Source organism: Micropterus salmoides, unplaced genomic scaffold (genome assembly GCF_014851395.1).
Source record: "Micropterus salmoides isolate LMB-PRFRI ecotype aquatic unplaced genomic scaffold, ASM1485139v1 Ms_hic_scaffold_15, whole genome shotgun sequence".
NCBI classification, from domain to species: Eukaryota; Metazoa; Chordata; class Actinopteri; order Centrarchiformes; family Centrarchidae; genus Micropterus; species Micropterus salmoides.
The window spans coordinates 6,082,852-6,099,165 of NW_024040596.1; the positions used below are offsets into that span (position 1 = coordinate 6,082,852).

The 16,314-nt window shown below is 39.6% G+C and overlaps 1 protein-coding gene across 3 annotated transcripts in view; it reads right to left on the reverse strand.

The window, feature by feature from the left end:
* ramp1 (receptor activity modifying protein 1) overlaps positions 1-10,433 on the reverse strand; it is a 70,116-nt gene extending 59,683 nt beyond the window's left edge. For all 3 annotated transcript variants that reach the window (XR_005444623.1, XR_005444622.1, XM_038720130.1), the window contains exon 1: positions 9,884-10,433. Coding sequence is in view for 1 of the 3 variants with exons in the window: in XM_038720130.1 (XP_038576058.1) it covers positions 9,884-9,941 (58 nt within the window). In the remaining 2 variants the exon portion in view is untranslated. The remainder of the gene's footprint in view (positions 1-9,883) is intronic.
* Positions 10,434-16,314: the final 5,881 nt, after the last annotated feature.

Here is a 16,314-nt window from a genome sequence, read left to right on the forward strand (position 1 = left end):
GGAGGCTGAATGCCATCAGAAATCTTTAACCTAAAATAGCATGTGAATTATTTAAAACCTATTAAGCTGGGGGAAGATTGACTGAGCATGATCTTCCCAGCAATCCCTTTCACATGCAGTCATACCTGAAAGCTACCTCACTTCCTGAGAAAATCCAATAGAGCCCAATGGAGTATATACTGTGAATGTCATGTTACCATAGAGAAGGAAATAAGTTCTGTAAATATCAGAATAAGAATTTAAGTTAGCACACTACTGTATTTACACAATACAATCCAGCCTCTGGTTTCCACAAATGTTTTTTTTATAAATCAAATAGCTTCATAATTGTTTCCCTTTCAGTCTCTGTAAATGGATGATAGCAAACTAACTAGAACTTTTGAGATGCAAACAGGACACTTAATTCAGTTCATGTCGGCTTTGAAATGACTCCTGTTCTGTACATCAGCCTTATGATGCCAACGTTCAGCAAAATCGTCCAATATCAAAGTTCTTGTCTGGCAGTAGGGTTGGATATAAAAGGCTGCTGTAGGAATAAGATCTGTCTCTGAAAGATTATACCAATGGTTCTGTTCCCAGCAGGTCATGGGACTCATAGTGATGATCCGACAGTTAAATGCAGTCCAGCATCAGAAGTTAGTAAGCCACCTGCTGTCCTGCACTGTAGCCCAGACGCCTGAAACTGCTCCAGATCAGAGCAGCTCAGTGGTCAGCAGCGAGACTGTGGCTGCAAGAGACAGCTCCTGAGCACAAGCAGTATGTACACGTCTCCATGCCTCATCCACTCTTCCATCAGGTCATTGCTATAAATACTATTGTGTTACTATTTGACCAGTCTGGTTAGATAAATGTTAGGAGAAATCAGGCTTTTTGGTGTCTTTACATGACACTGTGTCACGGGCTCTTGATTTGAATCCTGCACACAACCACTTTGACATGTCATCATGTACCCTTTTCCATGAAGCAGAAATGCCATGAAAAATCCTTCAAAAGAAAATTCCAGCCTGATGCACTGGTTGAGTGAACCACTGCGACAGGCTCACTATGTCACTGTTATGTAAGGTTAAATGTAATGTATGAGAGCAGCGGCCCGGATAAATGGGCTGTAAAATCTGCTCCCTGGTTCTCAGCACAAGGGGCTGATGTCTTGGATTTGGAGGACGAGGAGGAATTATGTTCATAGTTTCTGGTTGTATAATAGAGACAATACATGCATACACATTGCTATTTGGATATAAATTCCCACAATAACAAGACACAAGGCATGACTATGAGCTATTATTAGACATACAGTAACTGGCTTTTATGCATACTGGATTTATACATTAATGGGTACCAAATGGCAGCAAATAAATTAATAGATTATAATTTGGATAGTGGATCTTACACAGCATCCAGCACATAAATACTTATCGGATTAGGAAATCTTTGAGCATGGAAAATTATGATGGGAATGCACTAATCAATATTGTTATATTAATAATGTATCACATGAGTAAGAGGTTGTCCTTGATGTTATCCCTTTCATGTGTTTTGTCTGTCCCGCTTTGTGTGTGTGTGAGAGTAGCAAAATGTTTTTTTCAACGGAAACCGTGGTGCCTTGAACACCCTGCTGTGTATGCAAGCGCAGTGCATTTTACTGCCTTTTTAACACGGTTGTGTTTAGAAACTTGTCGCAGCTGATTGGGTAACACCTGTGACACCCACCAGATGGGAGAAAACATACCACGAAGCCCATTGTGGAACGTTGCACAACATTTCAAGGAAACGTGTTGTTCAATTCGAAAATGTTTTGAGATTGCACTCGCCCCTGGTCTTTTAGTCACTCGTCGCCAAATAGTACAATCTACTCATGTGGTAGTACCTCCAGGTCAACTAGTGAATTTATAGTCTGTAGTTTTCCTTGTTGCTTTTTGGATTCGCTTGTCACTCTGTTTCTCTTGTGCCTCACAATCCTGCTGCCGTGCTTGCCTGCCTGCTCCATGCTAACCACGTCAAGTCAGCCAGCTTCATTCATTCTCTCTGCCTGCTCTGGCTGCCATTACACATCACACGCTGCCGTCATCGCCATTCCCCTTACCTCCTGCCCCCTGTCTGCAATAAATACTCTTTTATTGAATCTTAACCATTCAACATTTGAGTCTGCTTCTCGGTTCAGAGTCTGCAAAGCTTAATGTAATATACAGTGTCAAATTGTTATTGCGTATAAGTGGAAGGAAGCTACAGGGTCCAGGTTTACATCCAAAACCTGCACACTCGACCATGTTCGCTGTCAAAACATTCACTACACTAGTGCAAACTCTCGCTCTCTGTACTGACAAGTCCGCTCTGCGCTGGACATTGCAGGTTTCTTTGCCAGTTTGCCAGTTCAGTAGAGGAATATGAAAACACCTCTCTAGTGACAAACTTTGCACAGATACAACTCAGGTCTGACATTTCAGGGGACATAAACATAACAAAAACACATTTTGATTGGAGGGGACCTTTAAATATCAACATTTTGTCTGGCGAGTGGGTTACAATAACTGAGCTAAATGGACCGTAAACACACACACACACACACACGCACACACACAATGGGGGGTTTGTTCATTTAGAAAGCAATCGTGACAAGAGAGACGGTTAAAGACCCCCAGCATTACCAGTGATCTACAACTAATTAGGAAGAGTTGTTCACAGTCTGCATTAGCACAGGGGGGATGCCAGACACTCTCAGCACCCTTTAAATTCTTCTCTCCTCACGACTATAGACAGACTCAAAACAGCTTCTATTGCTCACCAATTATGGCAGGGCCTTTGGGTTCACTAGTTCTCTCAGAGAATATGAAATGGGATATTGGAAGCAAAGTTAGAATCAATTCTTCCATTGGTGAGTACATATTGACTGGAGTGCTGTAAACTGTCTTTGCTGCAGCTAACTGCAGGCAGATTCCAAAGGCTGAAAGCCCTCAGCCCAGTACATAAGCATGACCGTGGGTCATTATTTGAATTTCCTGTCTTTTGTGGGGTTTGCTTACAGAAAACATCTCACTTAAGCATGAAACAGCGTTGTTATTTTTTCACACGGTGGTTATCTGTATTTACCTCCCCCTGTTAAGAACTCTCAGTGGGAAAGGAGGGAGAGGGAACTGACAAAAAAGAGACTAACTAGGGAGGGGAAGTGTGCGAGGGTAGTTATCTAATATCACACATGAAAAACAACTTCATCAAAAGGGGGTATGGCTGCTTCTGTCAGCTTTCTTCTCCTCCTTTCATCCCTTATTCACCATCTATCTAATTAGCTAAAGACTAGTGGGCGTTTTAGATGGAAACACACACTATACAAAACAGACAGATATATATCAGCACTACTAAAACTCTCACTATCCAGCCCCACCTACCTCATTCATCTCTCTGTCTTGGAGGACTGCCTCTTGCTCTCATTGTCCTCTCGCTCTCCATCTACTGATTTATAGAGATTCTTAAAAACGCCCCCTTGAGTCCTTCACATCAGAAATACGCTCTCCCCTGTCCAAGCAGAACAGAGACAGCAAGAGCCTGGTGCATTAATAAAACTCATGCATCCGTGTTCTGTAGAAAGATGGGACCTTAAATAGGGGGCTAAAACCTGACAGAAATTAACATTGGTCTCTGGGATCAACTACTCTCTTTCTTGTTTTTCTAACTCTGCTGCTTTCTTGTGTTCAAATTGTTGCCTTAAAAAAATCCATCGCTGCTGGTGCTGCACTACCACATCTCACTGGCAGACAAGTTTTTGATTAACAGACAAACAAGTTCCCACTGACGCAACAAACACTTATCTGTTCAAGAAATATGTAGCGTTTCATCATCAAGAAGCCTTTATCATGTCTCCTGCTCTAGGCTTAAGTTAAAAGATATGTTACCATTTAACACTGTCTATCATAAAGAATATTTTCTTGTCATAGGAATGTTGAAAACGCTTTAGGTTGCTGTGCAACTTTAGTATAAGTAATGGGGGCAAAAGCCTTGTTTGAGCAAAAATGCATTCTTAAAGATGGTCTACTCAGTCATTTCATTTAAATTTCAGTTTCTGGATTTTTAAACCGGGGGCCTATTTTCACATATTTTGGTGTCAAAGTTTCGGAATAAGACTTGGGTGTCGCCAGGAGTCACTCGTAAGGATCCATTCAAATGGTGTTTTCAAATACCTTGTATAAAACTCAGAGCCTGTCAGTGGCAAAAAGAAGCTCTTTTTGTGGATGTCATTTTGACTAGCCTGGTATCACCATATGGGGTATGATTTACACGGCAATTACTTAAGTCATTTCACGTGGTATTCCAGCGCATTTTTTGCTGATTGCGTGTCATTTCATGCCATTTAGACTCTACTGACTGATATTGTGCAGATATAAGGCGTATCATATCATGCCAACTGTCACAGGGACAACACCTGGTGTAGGACATAAATAATCAAAAATGTCAGAGTAAGTAGATGCTTGGGGTGGACAGGGGGCCGATAAACCGGACTTTGACCCAGGAGTCAAGGAGAGTATTTCATGCAGACAGACTTGAAAGAATCTGAAACCTTATCTTTTAAATCAACTGGATTTCTGAAAGCTTGATTTTAAGTGAAGCCACCAAACCAAAAATAATTTACTTGAACTTTTCTTTTAGCAACTTTTTTTTTTCCTTTTGGAAGAGCAATTGATTAAACGCTTTTCCAAGACCAAGACTTATTAAAACAAAGTAACCTAAAAGACACAGGATGACCCACAACAGTTTTCCCCTGAGTCGTTCCTCAGAGTATTTCCCTTTTGTCATTTTACAATACCGTCCAATGAGTCGCTCGTGTGAAATATTTCAAACGAATTGAAATTGAATCCTGAGCCTTCAGATGAAAGACGATCATGTCAGGGAAAGAGGATTAAAGGGTCCTTCTGTGCCAAGCCCTTCATATCTATGGGAGAGAGTGAAGACTCCTTTCCCCTTATCCATTCTGTGCTTGTTGGTCGAAGAATTGGCATAGAAAATTAAAAATTGCTTCTCTCATGGCACAAATGATTCTGATGACTTGAATGGCAGAGGTTATTTTGATTTGCATCAGATCTGTGCTCTATTGATTACAGCATGCTGTCAGTCTCTGGAAGTGCTTGTAAGTAACTGACAGAATGAAAGTGTCCTAGATAGATAAATGAACCCCCTGAATGTGGATAACTATTTAGTCTTCTTGGGAAATTAAGTGCTTTTGAAAACGTGATTTTTCAGAGCAGAGATTTGAAAGCTGCTGTTTTAGATGGGAATGTGGTGAAAGAGTAACGAGGCAACCTTGTACTGATGTGATGAGTCATAACTTTCTCTCTGTAAATATAGAACACCTACATTGAGCCTTTGTACCAGGAAACAAAGGGCAAAGAGCAGAGGAAGCTTACCTGAACACCTTTGTCAGAGAACATCACTGTGTGCGTGTGCATGTGTGTGTGTGTGTGTGTGCTCATTCGGCAGTTTAGTGTTTTTCCAGTGCGTATTTTAACTGCGCAGATGTGTTTTTATTTTATTTTTTCAGTGTATAACTGTTTTATAGTTACAACTGTAACTGTAAAACGACTAAAAGCAAGGACACCGATTGTTGTATGACTCTGCAATGTTAACAGCTTAGTTTGGGGTTAGGGGATGAGATCGCATTACAGTTCAGCAAAGGGTAAAGTATTTAGTGGTTAGCATTAGTGTTAGAGGTTGGGAAATGAACCCATGTCAACTGAATGTCTGGAAAGTCTAAAATTAGAAGCCCTGTGAATGTATTTGTTCAAGCAGCAGAGAAAGAGATAGAAAGACAAATAAGACGAGCTCTCCCTCACTGAGCTTTTCCAGCATTACATGTCATTATCATCTGAGTGGTCTTATCATACATTTTACATTAGTGACAATGCATAATAAAGGAACAATTGACGCAATGTCAGAAAATCTATGTACAGCACGCTGCCAAACTCTCATTATATCTAGTTTGTTAGTGTACAGGAGGTGGAAATGACGTCTCACTTTGCTGATACAAATGGGTTTGTTCAGTGCAGTTGAAATATTCATTATCACTGATGCAGTTCATTGACTTTTTCTAAGCTAAGGGGTTTGCATTGTAGTACAGTTCAAATAAACAAGATGGTTTAACTCTTCAACTGATGGTCCACAAAATCTTTATTGATGATACACAGTGGCTCCATAATGCTCATGTTCACGGTACGAGCCAAGAAGAAAGACAAAAACTACATATTACCATCCTGATGGATTACATGACTATAGCAATATAATCTTCAAATAACATTTAACCACATCTTCTTGTATTATAAACCTTAGATTGAAAATTAATAATATCACTATTTATACACAATCATGAAATACCACTTTTTTTAACCCTTTTACCACAACATAATGACAGTCCCCAATAGAGTGCTGTATGCAGGGATAGGCATGTCTTTATAAAGGCATCATGAGGGCACATTGTCTCACTTTTCAAATATATTTTCACATTTTTATCTCTTAAATGAAAATGTAGCCTGCAACACACAGCTGTTTCACATGTTGGTCAAACTACAAAATGAAGTTGTTGTATATTCTGTCCTACACTTGACCAAAAAGAGAGAGACAGAGGCTGCATAAGTAGTTTGACAGATATCTCTGTTGAATGTAGAACAGCATGCAAGAGAGAGAAGCAGCACTGCGCATCATTTTGCAACACAATGGTGAGTTTCTATCTACACTAACTGGTCACATCACATCATTTTCAGACAGGTAGGTAGCTAGCAGCTAACAGCTAGCTCAAAGTCCTTAGTTACTGAGAGAGTGACAGACAGCTGGCTGTCAACTTCTGAGCACAACAACAATCACTACGTTGTTTTGAGTTGACCAATTTAAAAGCCCTGAATTAAAGCTGGTTAGGCAATGTGGGAGAACTAGTGTAGGGACAGCTAAATTTTGAAAGTATCCAACTGAATAAATCCCACCCCTCCCTTCAGGCCTCCCTCCAAAGCCACTCCCCCGAAACACGTTGGAGACAACTGCGGCTGGATTCGCTGAATTGATAGTCAAACATAAGCTGCCGGCAACTGCAGGGATGGAGTACAAAAAACCTGCCGTCAGGTTGGACACATTCTACTTCCTGTAGAGTGTATGACTGATCTCATTGCATTTGCCTTTCTTGTTGCAGATAATTTCAATGTAATCACTCATGGTATACCTGCAGATAACATTTTTTTATTTCTTTTTTCATTGAGAACCATAGTCTTGAGAATATGCCAAGGCTACTGTAAAAAAAGTGAATATATGACCTACAAAGGCATTACTTCTTTTACAGTAACAAACCTCTGAACTAAACTGTTTTGTAAGATTTCTTATTGTTGTCACAAAGGTGGTTCCCACTTGGTGCAGCCGGAGGAAAGCAACTGCAGTCTCCAGATTCAGAAAACTGCAGCTGCCTTGAACCCGCAAGGTTTTAATTTCATGTGACATGGTGACGTTTTGCAGCACCAGCGAAAGTCGCACGACATTTTTAGCATGCCTTATGTTAAGTCAATCATGCATCAAGTTAAGTCAGCACTGCGAAGCGCAGCATGAAGTCACACTCCTATTTTCATACGCAGTGACTGCACAGGCAGGGTGCGCACGTGTAGGCAGTAGGCAGGTAAACAGGCAGGTAAGCCGAATGAAATGACTGGCTGAGCTTATGACAGTCCTGCAACAGCCACAGATACTGAATGTTTTTCATCTTTTTGTCAGAGCATTTGATTTATTAACTGCTGCTGGGATGTAAAGAGAATTTTGACAAATATAACAAAAAATGCTTCTGAAATAAATTACCTACCCGAGCTTTAAGACCTCCAAGATGTGAATCAGCCTGACCTGCCAGTCTGTGACACTAATGCCAGTCAGTCAGATATCACAACGTTGTCAGATGTGACATGGGCAGCTTATGTAGACCTAGTTATTGTGAATAAATAAATACCACTTCTGTGTGTGATGATTATTTTAGAAATATAATAAAAGTCCAAAAGTCCACATATATAAAATCGCTAAATTAAAATGTTCCTATAGACTAAGTTCTCTTGTAATTTGACTTTTCAGCAACTGACTGGGTTATTATTAAAAAAACAACGGAAGGACCTCAACAAGCAAATGCCTCATTTAATTTTTTTTTAATCTCCATTTGTGATTATACTTGGTAAAAAGCAAAAAGGCTTTCTTTTTAAAGCTGAATGCCTTTATTAGACTCATGGGTGACATAGATGGGGAACAAAGGTCATGACGCTTGTTTAATTCCAGTCAGAAAAAGCGCAATTAGATATTTTCCTTTAATCGCTCTGTCCTAGTAGAATTTAAGAAAGAGCTACTTTTGGGTAACACATTACAATCCAACATGTCTGCAAACAAATGGATACAATCTTTTTTTGCTGATTTATTCCTCTTTTCTGCTGTTGTTTTCTAGACTGAATGACAAAAGCTGCTGCTACAAATATATTTAACTTTTCAACTCTTCAAACTGAGTAAACCTTCCCTACAGCTCAGCTAGACTAACTGAATTAAATAAATTAAATATCTTAACAGTAAGCATGATTGCAATCTCCTGATAATAATCTAACATTTATAGGCGCCTACGCACCTATAAAAATGAATCAATTAAATACACTGAATATTGCCGGAACTGGTTAATTAGGCGCTGTAATGTTATGTTCATATCAAAGGTGTATGGCATTGTTTTCAGCCTCACAACTTTAAAGTGAGCCTGTGTTTTTAAGCAGATTTTCATTTGTAAATAAAGTGTATTTTCAGTATAGTCATCTAAATGTATTCCATAACAGAAGAGAAGAGTGTTACCTCCAGTCTTATTCTCACTTCACTGGTGGCATAAAAAAAAAACAACAACAACTGAACAGGTTAGTTTGAGCAGATTTCCTACCTGTGAAAAAACTAAAATCATTATAATAATAGAGCTGTGAAGCCAGTTGGTGAGTGAGTTGTTGAGTGTTGTTTTGTGGTTTTTAGAGAATAATAAATTCAGTCTTTTGCAAATTAGATGGTTTATCTTCACATTCAGATACAGAGAAACACAAAAGAGAAAGCAACTCCAACTATGGAAACAAATACAGAGATAACTCTAAACAAAAGAGGGAGATACACAAAGTCACACACATCACTGTTACTATCATCCACTAATTGTATCCACTTAGTAAAACATAGCTGTACAAACCTCCCACTTGGTTGCAAAGATTCAGGACTAACTGACTTTCTACTGTCTCTTGATATGATTATATAGATTTTTAGATTGTGGAGAAACGTAAGGAAGCCAACATGTGGTCTCCCTCGCACTTTGATCTATCACTTCCCAGCAGCGCTATGCTCCTGTTTAAACAAAGATTCTGTAGTTTATACTACAACATAAACGGTGACAGGTACTACCACTAATCCTGTAACACATCTGATTTCATACCATAACAAACCCACAAGTTAGGCAATTAATATAGAGATAACGTGTGAGAGATATAAACGTTATTTTTTGGGTTTTTTTACCAGGATAAATAGTTATTAAAGATAAACATAATTATTAAGTAACACAAACACAGGAGCTCATGGCACAACATTGCACTGTAACTAGTCGTACACCGATCTGAGTTAAAATAATGGTATTCGTATGTCTTTGGTTCTGGGTGTGAATTTGGGGTAACTTCGTTTACACAGCTTATTAAGCCTCCATAAACACAATAAATAGCCTACATCCTAACGCATTTGTTCCAAACTCATATGCATGAGGAATCTATTTCGTCACGTTTGTTGATTTGTCTAATGATATTTTCCAAAAAGAAGTCACAGTTTAGGTCAACCACCCTTTTATATCTACGTTACACACGTCAGTGCAGCCACAGTGTGAGAGACTCACCTACAATGAACCACAGGAGCGTCTTTTTCTGCGGAGCTGCCCCGGTCTGCGATCCCATCCTGTCGCTCTCAAAATGATCCACTGGCTGAAGTTTGGGAGGGAAGTGAAGAAGGGAACAACTAACACGAGCTCAAAGAGTAATATGTAACATCATAAGTGACAGCTGGTGAAGAAATCCATGTAGCCGTCCGGCCAATCAGCCACAACAGAAGCCTCTGCTGTTTCACCTTGCGCAAACTGCTTGAGGGGTGGGGGAGCCAAGACTCGTCCTCGTTCCTGATAACTCCCCCGAGTCTTCCTGTCACCGATCCTCTCTCACCCACACATGAAACATATTGACTCGTAAAGTTGTAGCTCTCTTTCCCTCCAGTAGCCCTGAGGTTTGGAGAAATCCGGAGCGCGCGTGTGAAGTGTGCAGTTTTGGAAAGTGTGCGGTGCTGTTCGCAACGGGACGCACCAGCCTGGGACCGGCGGAGTTGAGAGACTGTGTGAGGGTTCACTGCTTCTCTCGGGGAGGACACGGCTGTAGGGGTGAGGCAGGGACACGGGATAGACCCAAACACAGCAATTACAGTGCAGGGAGGGGATGAGGTTCATTTGGAAAAGGGAGGGAGGCACCGGACTACTTAGGGTACTTTTCCATTGGTTAATGGATACGAGCCGACAAATTGGCCTATAATAAAACTTACTGTTACTAACTAATTAAAGAAAGAAAGAAAGAAACAAAAACTGTCCAATATATAATCTATCAACGTAAATTGTCATCTGAAATACAGGTCTGTAGAGCAACACCTCGGACTTCAAACTGCAGATTGTAGATTTCTTTTTGAAATGTTGGTGTCACCAAATGGTGACAGGTAGATGACTCGTCTACCTGGGTTGGTACAGGGAATGCAGTTTTAGTTAAACCTTTGTTGTTTTGTGTTGTTCTCAAACACGGTTGTGTGGCTTTATGGTGTTACATCAGAGCAGAAAAGGAAGCTTCCAGACAACCAAAACCCTGAAAATGAAACCTGTGAAATCATCTCCCACTGAGAGAGAGTTAGGACCTTGGGAAGAAGAGGATGACACAGAGGCAACAAAACTACCAGCTGGCTTCACAAGGAAGCTCTCAGTATCATAAGCAGATCCATACCATAGGAGGTAAAAGTCATTACAGGCTACATAATAAAAAACTGTTTTACAGCTCCACAAACTTTTGAGGAAACAGCATTTCCTGAATCGGCAAGGCCGACATGACTGTGAAGAGCTCAATATGAATCAGATGTCATGGTGCTGAAGTGGTTTGGTCCATCTGTGTCTGAAGACAGGTGCAGTGTGGATCCAGTATGTGGATTTGTGCGCTGAGTCAGGACTGGACAGGTTCAGAGTTGCCCGACACCTCCATCTAGTGGTCATCTGCAGCTTTACAGCGCACTTTAAAGTAAAAGAGTTCTTTACAGGAGCCCTAATTGTTTGATGATGTTTCCTGTATTTTTGTCATAATTTTATCGATATCCTTATGCATGATGATGGATGACCATATTAATCAAAATATAAGGACCCAATAACTTTATATAACTTCGTCCAGTCGTTCAATTACTGTATGCGGTTCAGACACTTTCTCTGCCTGATTGTCCATATTTGTGTGCAATAAAACAGGAGAGAAAGAAGATGTGTGGTTCCAATCATGACACACTTTATTTCTAAAAGAAATAAAGGTAACACTCAAGATCTTCCACAGTTCAAAGTGGTTTATAATGAGAGAGAAAGAAACATCATTGGGATGTTTCACTTCACCACAGTTCACTGCAGCAAACCAGCAGTATGTATTTGGATCTGCACTGCACTTGTACATGGCAGGAACGTTATTTAGTAGGAATCAATTTAAGTAGAGACTTATTAATGTCCTTTAGTAAAAAAAAAAGTATACACATTCAATTGAGCCTCAACACATGGCCACATGTATTTTATAAAAAATATAATATGCAGAATCGTTTACCATTCAGCAAGAACAAGTATGCAGTTTAATATACATAAGATTAAAAAAATAATGTTTTCCCATTGTAATAAAAACATCCAACATTATGTAATGCCCTTAAAAAATGAATTGGAGTTTTCTTAACCTTTTATTTCAAAGACTAATCTAGCTGGAAATATTGAAGTGTATAAAAAGTATCTGTTTGGCTGCAGTTCACCATGAACCCAGTGTGACAGTCGTTTGTAGACTCATGTACCTGGGTTGGTGCAGGGACTGTAGTTTAAGCTAAACCTTTGTTGTTTTATGTTGCTCTCAAATACCTTCATTATGTATGGCTCTATGGTTATAGTCATGACCTGAGGAAGAAATAAGGTCAGTCAGGAGGGTCATATCACTGACAAGAAGAAAAGAGCAACAAAACCAGCGGCCGTGGTTCACAAAGAGGCTGTCAGTCTCATAAGGAGTCCAAAGGACTATGAAGAGCTTCCAAAATAAACATAGGATACCAAGGAACTGATTAAATAAGCCTAGCTCATGGTTGAAGTATACACAGTGAAGATGGCCTGAAGATAGACTTTTAAGATTATAAAGGAAGTCTTCTTACTCTCAGTAGGAGCACAATGGCTTAACAAATATTCTTATTCAACCACTCAGTGGCTTCACTAACGACCAGAAGAAGACGGAGCACTCACCCAGGGGTCCATTCAGGACAAAATAGAATATTGTTGTGGAAGAAACAAAACCAAGCAAGGAGGAGAGGCAAAGAAGAAAGTTATGAGGATGGCATAAAAAGAAAAGAAAAAAAGTAATGGTTTTATTTTCTCCGTTTAAGACAGGGTGGAAGGGATAAAGAGAGCAGGAAAAGCAGAGGACAACTCTAGCCTGAAAATCTCACTCTCATCTTTAACCATGTTTTTGAGGCAGAAAGATTTAGAGTAGATGGAACAGAAAGTCAAGTACAGCACCTCCCTTAAAGAGAGTCTTCAAAAGGAAAAGAATGATAGTAGCAGCATGTACTGCAGAAGGTATTAAAGCAGGAAAAAAAGCAAAGCAGAAGCACACAAGCAAACATAAAGCAGTGGATTCAATCTCCACTAAATGTTCTTTTCCATCTGAGTCAACAGTGATTCTTTTTGAATGAAGGTCTCCTTTACCTTGCCTGATCCTATGAAATGTACACATTCAAAATGTGTTTCAAATTGAATTTGAAGTCAAGAAAAAAGTTTAATAGTTAATTTAATAGTAAAGTACATTTAAAAGTAGAAACGTTTTGACTTTTACTCAGTTGCACCCCCATGGATTATGTTGGGGAGATCCAATCACAAATTTTCTAGTTTTAAAGGTGCCAGGTGTAATTTTCAGTGGCCTCTAGCGGTGAGGTTTCAGATTGCAACAGCTACCTTCCCAAGGGTGTGCTCGTGGGCATGCTTTAAATAATGAGTGAGTCAAAACAGGACTGACCCCGTCTCGTTCGCGGCACAGTAGGCAACATGAGCCAGCTCTTTGAAGTGAACCATGGGAGCCGGCTCCCGTCTGACAGCCAGACTATTTAATTGTCATTAGTAGTGTGTTATTTAGGTTGTTATACAACTAGGATATTATTCTTGACAGATCCCACTTTTTAACCACCGCTGATGAGGAATCTTGCATATTTATTTCTTGCAACAGCTAGGCATGTAACTTAGGTAGTGACCATATTTCTGCATGGACCAAACCCCTACACTGTTTAATGGTGTTACTGTACATTGACCAACTGTATAACCTAATGTATATACATTGTTATACATACTTACAATACAGATAGATTACAGTTCATACTATACATACATCCATACTTTTGCACTCTCCATTCTTTAACTTCTGTTCTATCCATTTTTATTTTATACTGTATAATATCTGTGTAACTCAACTTTACATATTGTAAGATATAGCATAACAGCACTCATCTGTTAAAACAATATATTTCTGCACTTCTGGCTGGATGCTAATTGCATTTTCTTAGCTATGCACCCGTTCTCTGCATAATGACAATGAAGTGGATTCTAATCCAAGCAGAAGTGGTTCTGAATGAAAAGCCGTTCGGGTGCCAGAGACGGCATCACAAAAAATGCTGGAAACTCAAGTAAACTCCCACTGCAACGTTACAGTAATGTTTTTATCAGCTTGAGTCAGCCAGAAGCACACACTTCAACAGAATAAATTAAACTGATTCATTAATGAACATAAAGCACACACACTGAGTTCACTTCAAATTAGCTTTATTGGCATGAAGGTGTAACAACAATATTGCCAAAGCATCATACAAACTACATAAGAACAATCAACCCCATACATTTCATTAAACAAGTAATTAAAGCGTGAAGTAATTAAAGCGTGTGTGTGTTTGTGTTAGAAAAATGTAAAAATATTCACTCTCTTGTGGTTAAATCCAAACACTCCAAACAAATAAGGAGTCCAAACAAAGCCATTTTTTTTCAATAAGCAAAGTAATCCACAAGGTAACAAAAAATAAGTCTACTGACAAACAAAACAAACAATGATCCAAAATAGTGAAACATAAATCCACAGACACAACAAACAAGCAGGCAGTGTTGGGGGTAGGAAACACACATCATGGACAACAATGATCCTGACTGAACTAAACTCAGACAATATATGCAGACACACATGAGCAGGGGGAGGGAGAAACACCAGGTGAAACACATCAGGATTATCAGACAACAGGAGACAAGCGCCAGAAACAGACAACTTCTAAATAAAATAGTAAACTGACAGAAAACCCCAAACAGACCAAAAACTGTGACAACTTTACATTGATATCCAATGCAATACCGAATTGTACATTATAAGTTCTGGCGACTGAGACCGGTGAAGAAGCTGTGTACCTGGTAAAATGATAAATCTAAATTGATCGTTATGAAGCCAACAACAAGCCTTGCATCGGCTTGGTGGCTGTACCGAGGGACCAACAAAGCAGGCAAATGGTTCATTTTTATGTGAGTTTACAACCCGTTCCCAAATAGACAATAAAAAGTGATTAATTTCATTAAAAATGTTCATATAGTCACTTCAAAGGGGGGCCTGACCAAAAAAGTTTGAATCACTGCTTTAACTTCCATATAATTTTTTGGTACTGCCTATTTCCTCAATTTTGCCACCTACTGGCTCAGAAGAGCCAAGAGCACAATATAATTTTTTTCTAAAATTATGTGGTAAAGACAGGAAGAGAAGAAATGTGATTATAATATCAAGATATTTTTATAACCTTATTGGGCTTTATTACATTTTGATCAGGTTAAGTGCAATTTTATTTGACATTTTCAGGCTTTTCAGAAAATGTAAACATTATTGGGTGCTACAGTTCCTTTAAAAATCAGTTATATTTACAAGCGCAAAGATTTCAAGTCTAGCGCCCTCAAGATTACTCCCCACTTGACATAATGGTACTCAGAAACTCAGAAAAATGTTCACTTAGCATTGATATTCCAAGTCTCACTCTGTCTTAGTGTGTCAGGCAACAAACACCCTGCTGCCATTTAAACCCATTGCTAGCCTGTCTGTCTGAACATCTCCAAGGTGACCAAGTGTAAACCAACAGCAGGAGGCGTGCAGGAAAAAAAGAAGAAAGGAGAGGAAACACTAGAGCGGGGAGTCTGTTAAAAAGAATCAAAGGTTTGCTTGTCAAATGTCCACAGAAGCTCGGATAAGACGTTTGGCTGGATTAGTTCATCAAGGAATGTGAAAGACGGGAGCTAGGCAAATGAAATGACATCACTCCAGTAAGTAAAGAAAAGTTCATTTTAACATTGTATTGTAATTCAGGGTTGCTAGTCTTATTTCAAAGTGCTGATAATCATTCATTAAGGATTAACACATATTAGGGTCCAAATGTTCCATCATATCTTCTGAAAGGCACCTTTCTAATATAATACCAAAATAGTTTATAAGACTTCAGCCATCTTGACTGTTGCTCTGTCAAACATTAAACCAGTTCAGCCCACAAAGAGTCATGTCTATTCTGCACACACAGGTACGTAAACACTGTCATTGCTAGACAAGCTCATTTAATGCATTATGATGTGCATTAATGTTACTCACCAGCAGTCATAACGTGGGAGAATAATTCCTGTGCTGTCTCTGCAGGGACCGGTGGATCATTAGAGACTTGCATCACAGGGCTAACATCCTGGTAATGATCTCACACACACACACACACACAGACAATAACAAAACAGTTCCAGTCCCGTCTGCCTTCCTGCTCAGTCTCTGCTCTCCTCTGTGGCTGCACTTCACACAAATCTGACCGGGGAACCTGTGAACTACGGAGAGAAGTGAGAAGAGAGAGAAAGGGAGTGTTGCTGAGATGCTAAAAATAGAGAAGGAGGAGGAAAATGAAGAAGTCATGGTTGTTAGACTTGGACAAGAGTTGGAGGGCCGGGAGGAGCTGGAGGTCTCCGACGCTGAAGATGAG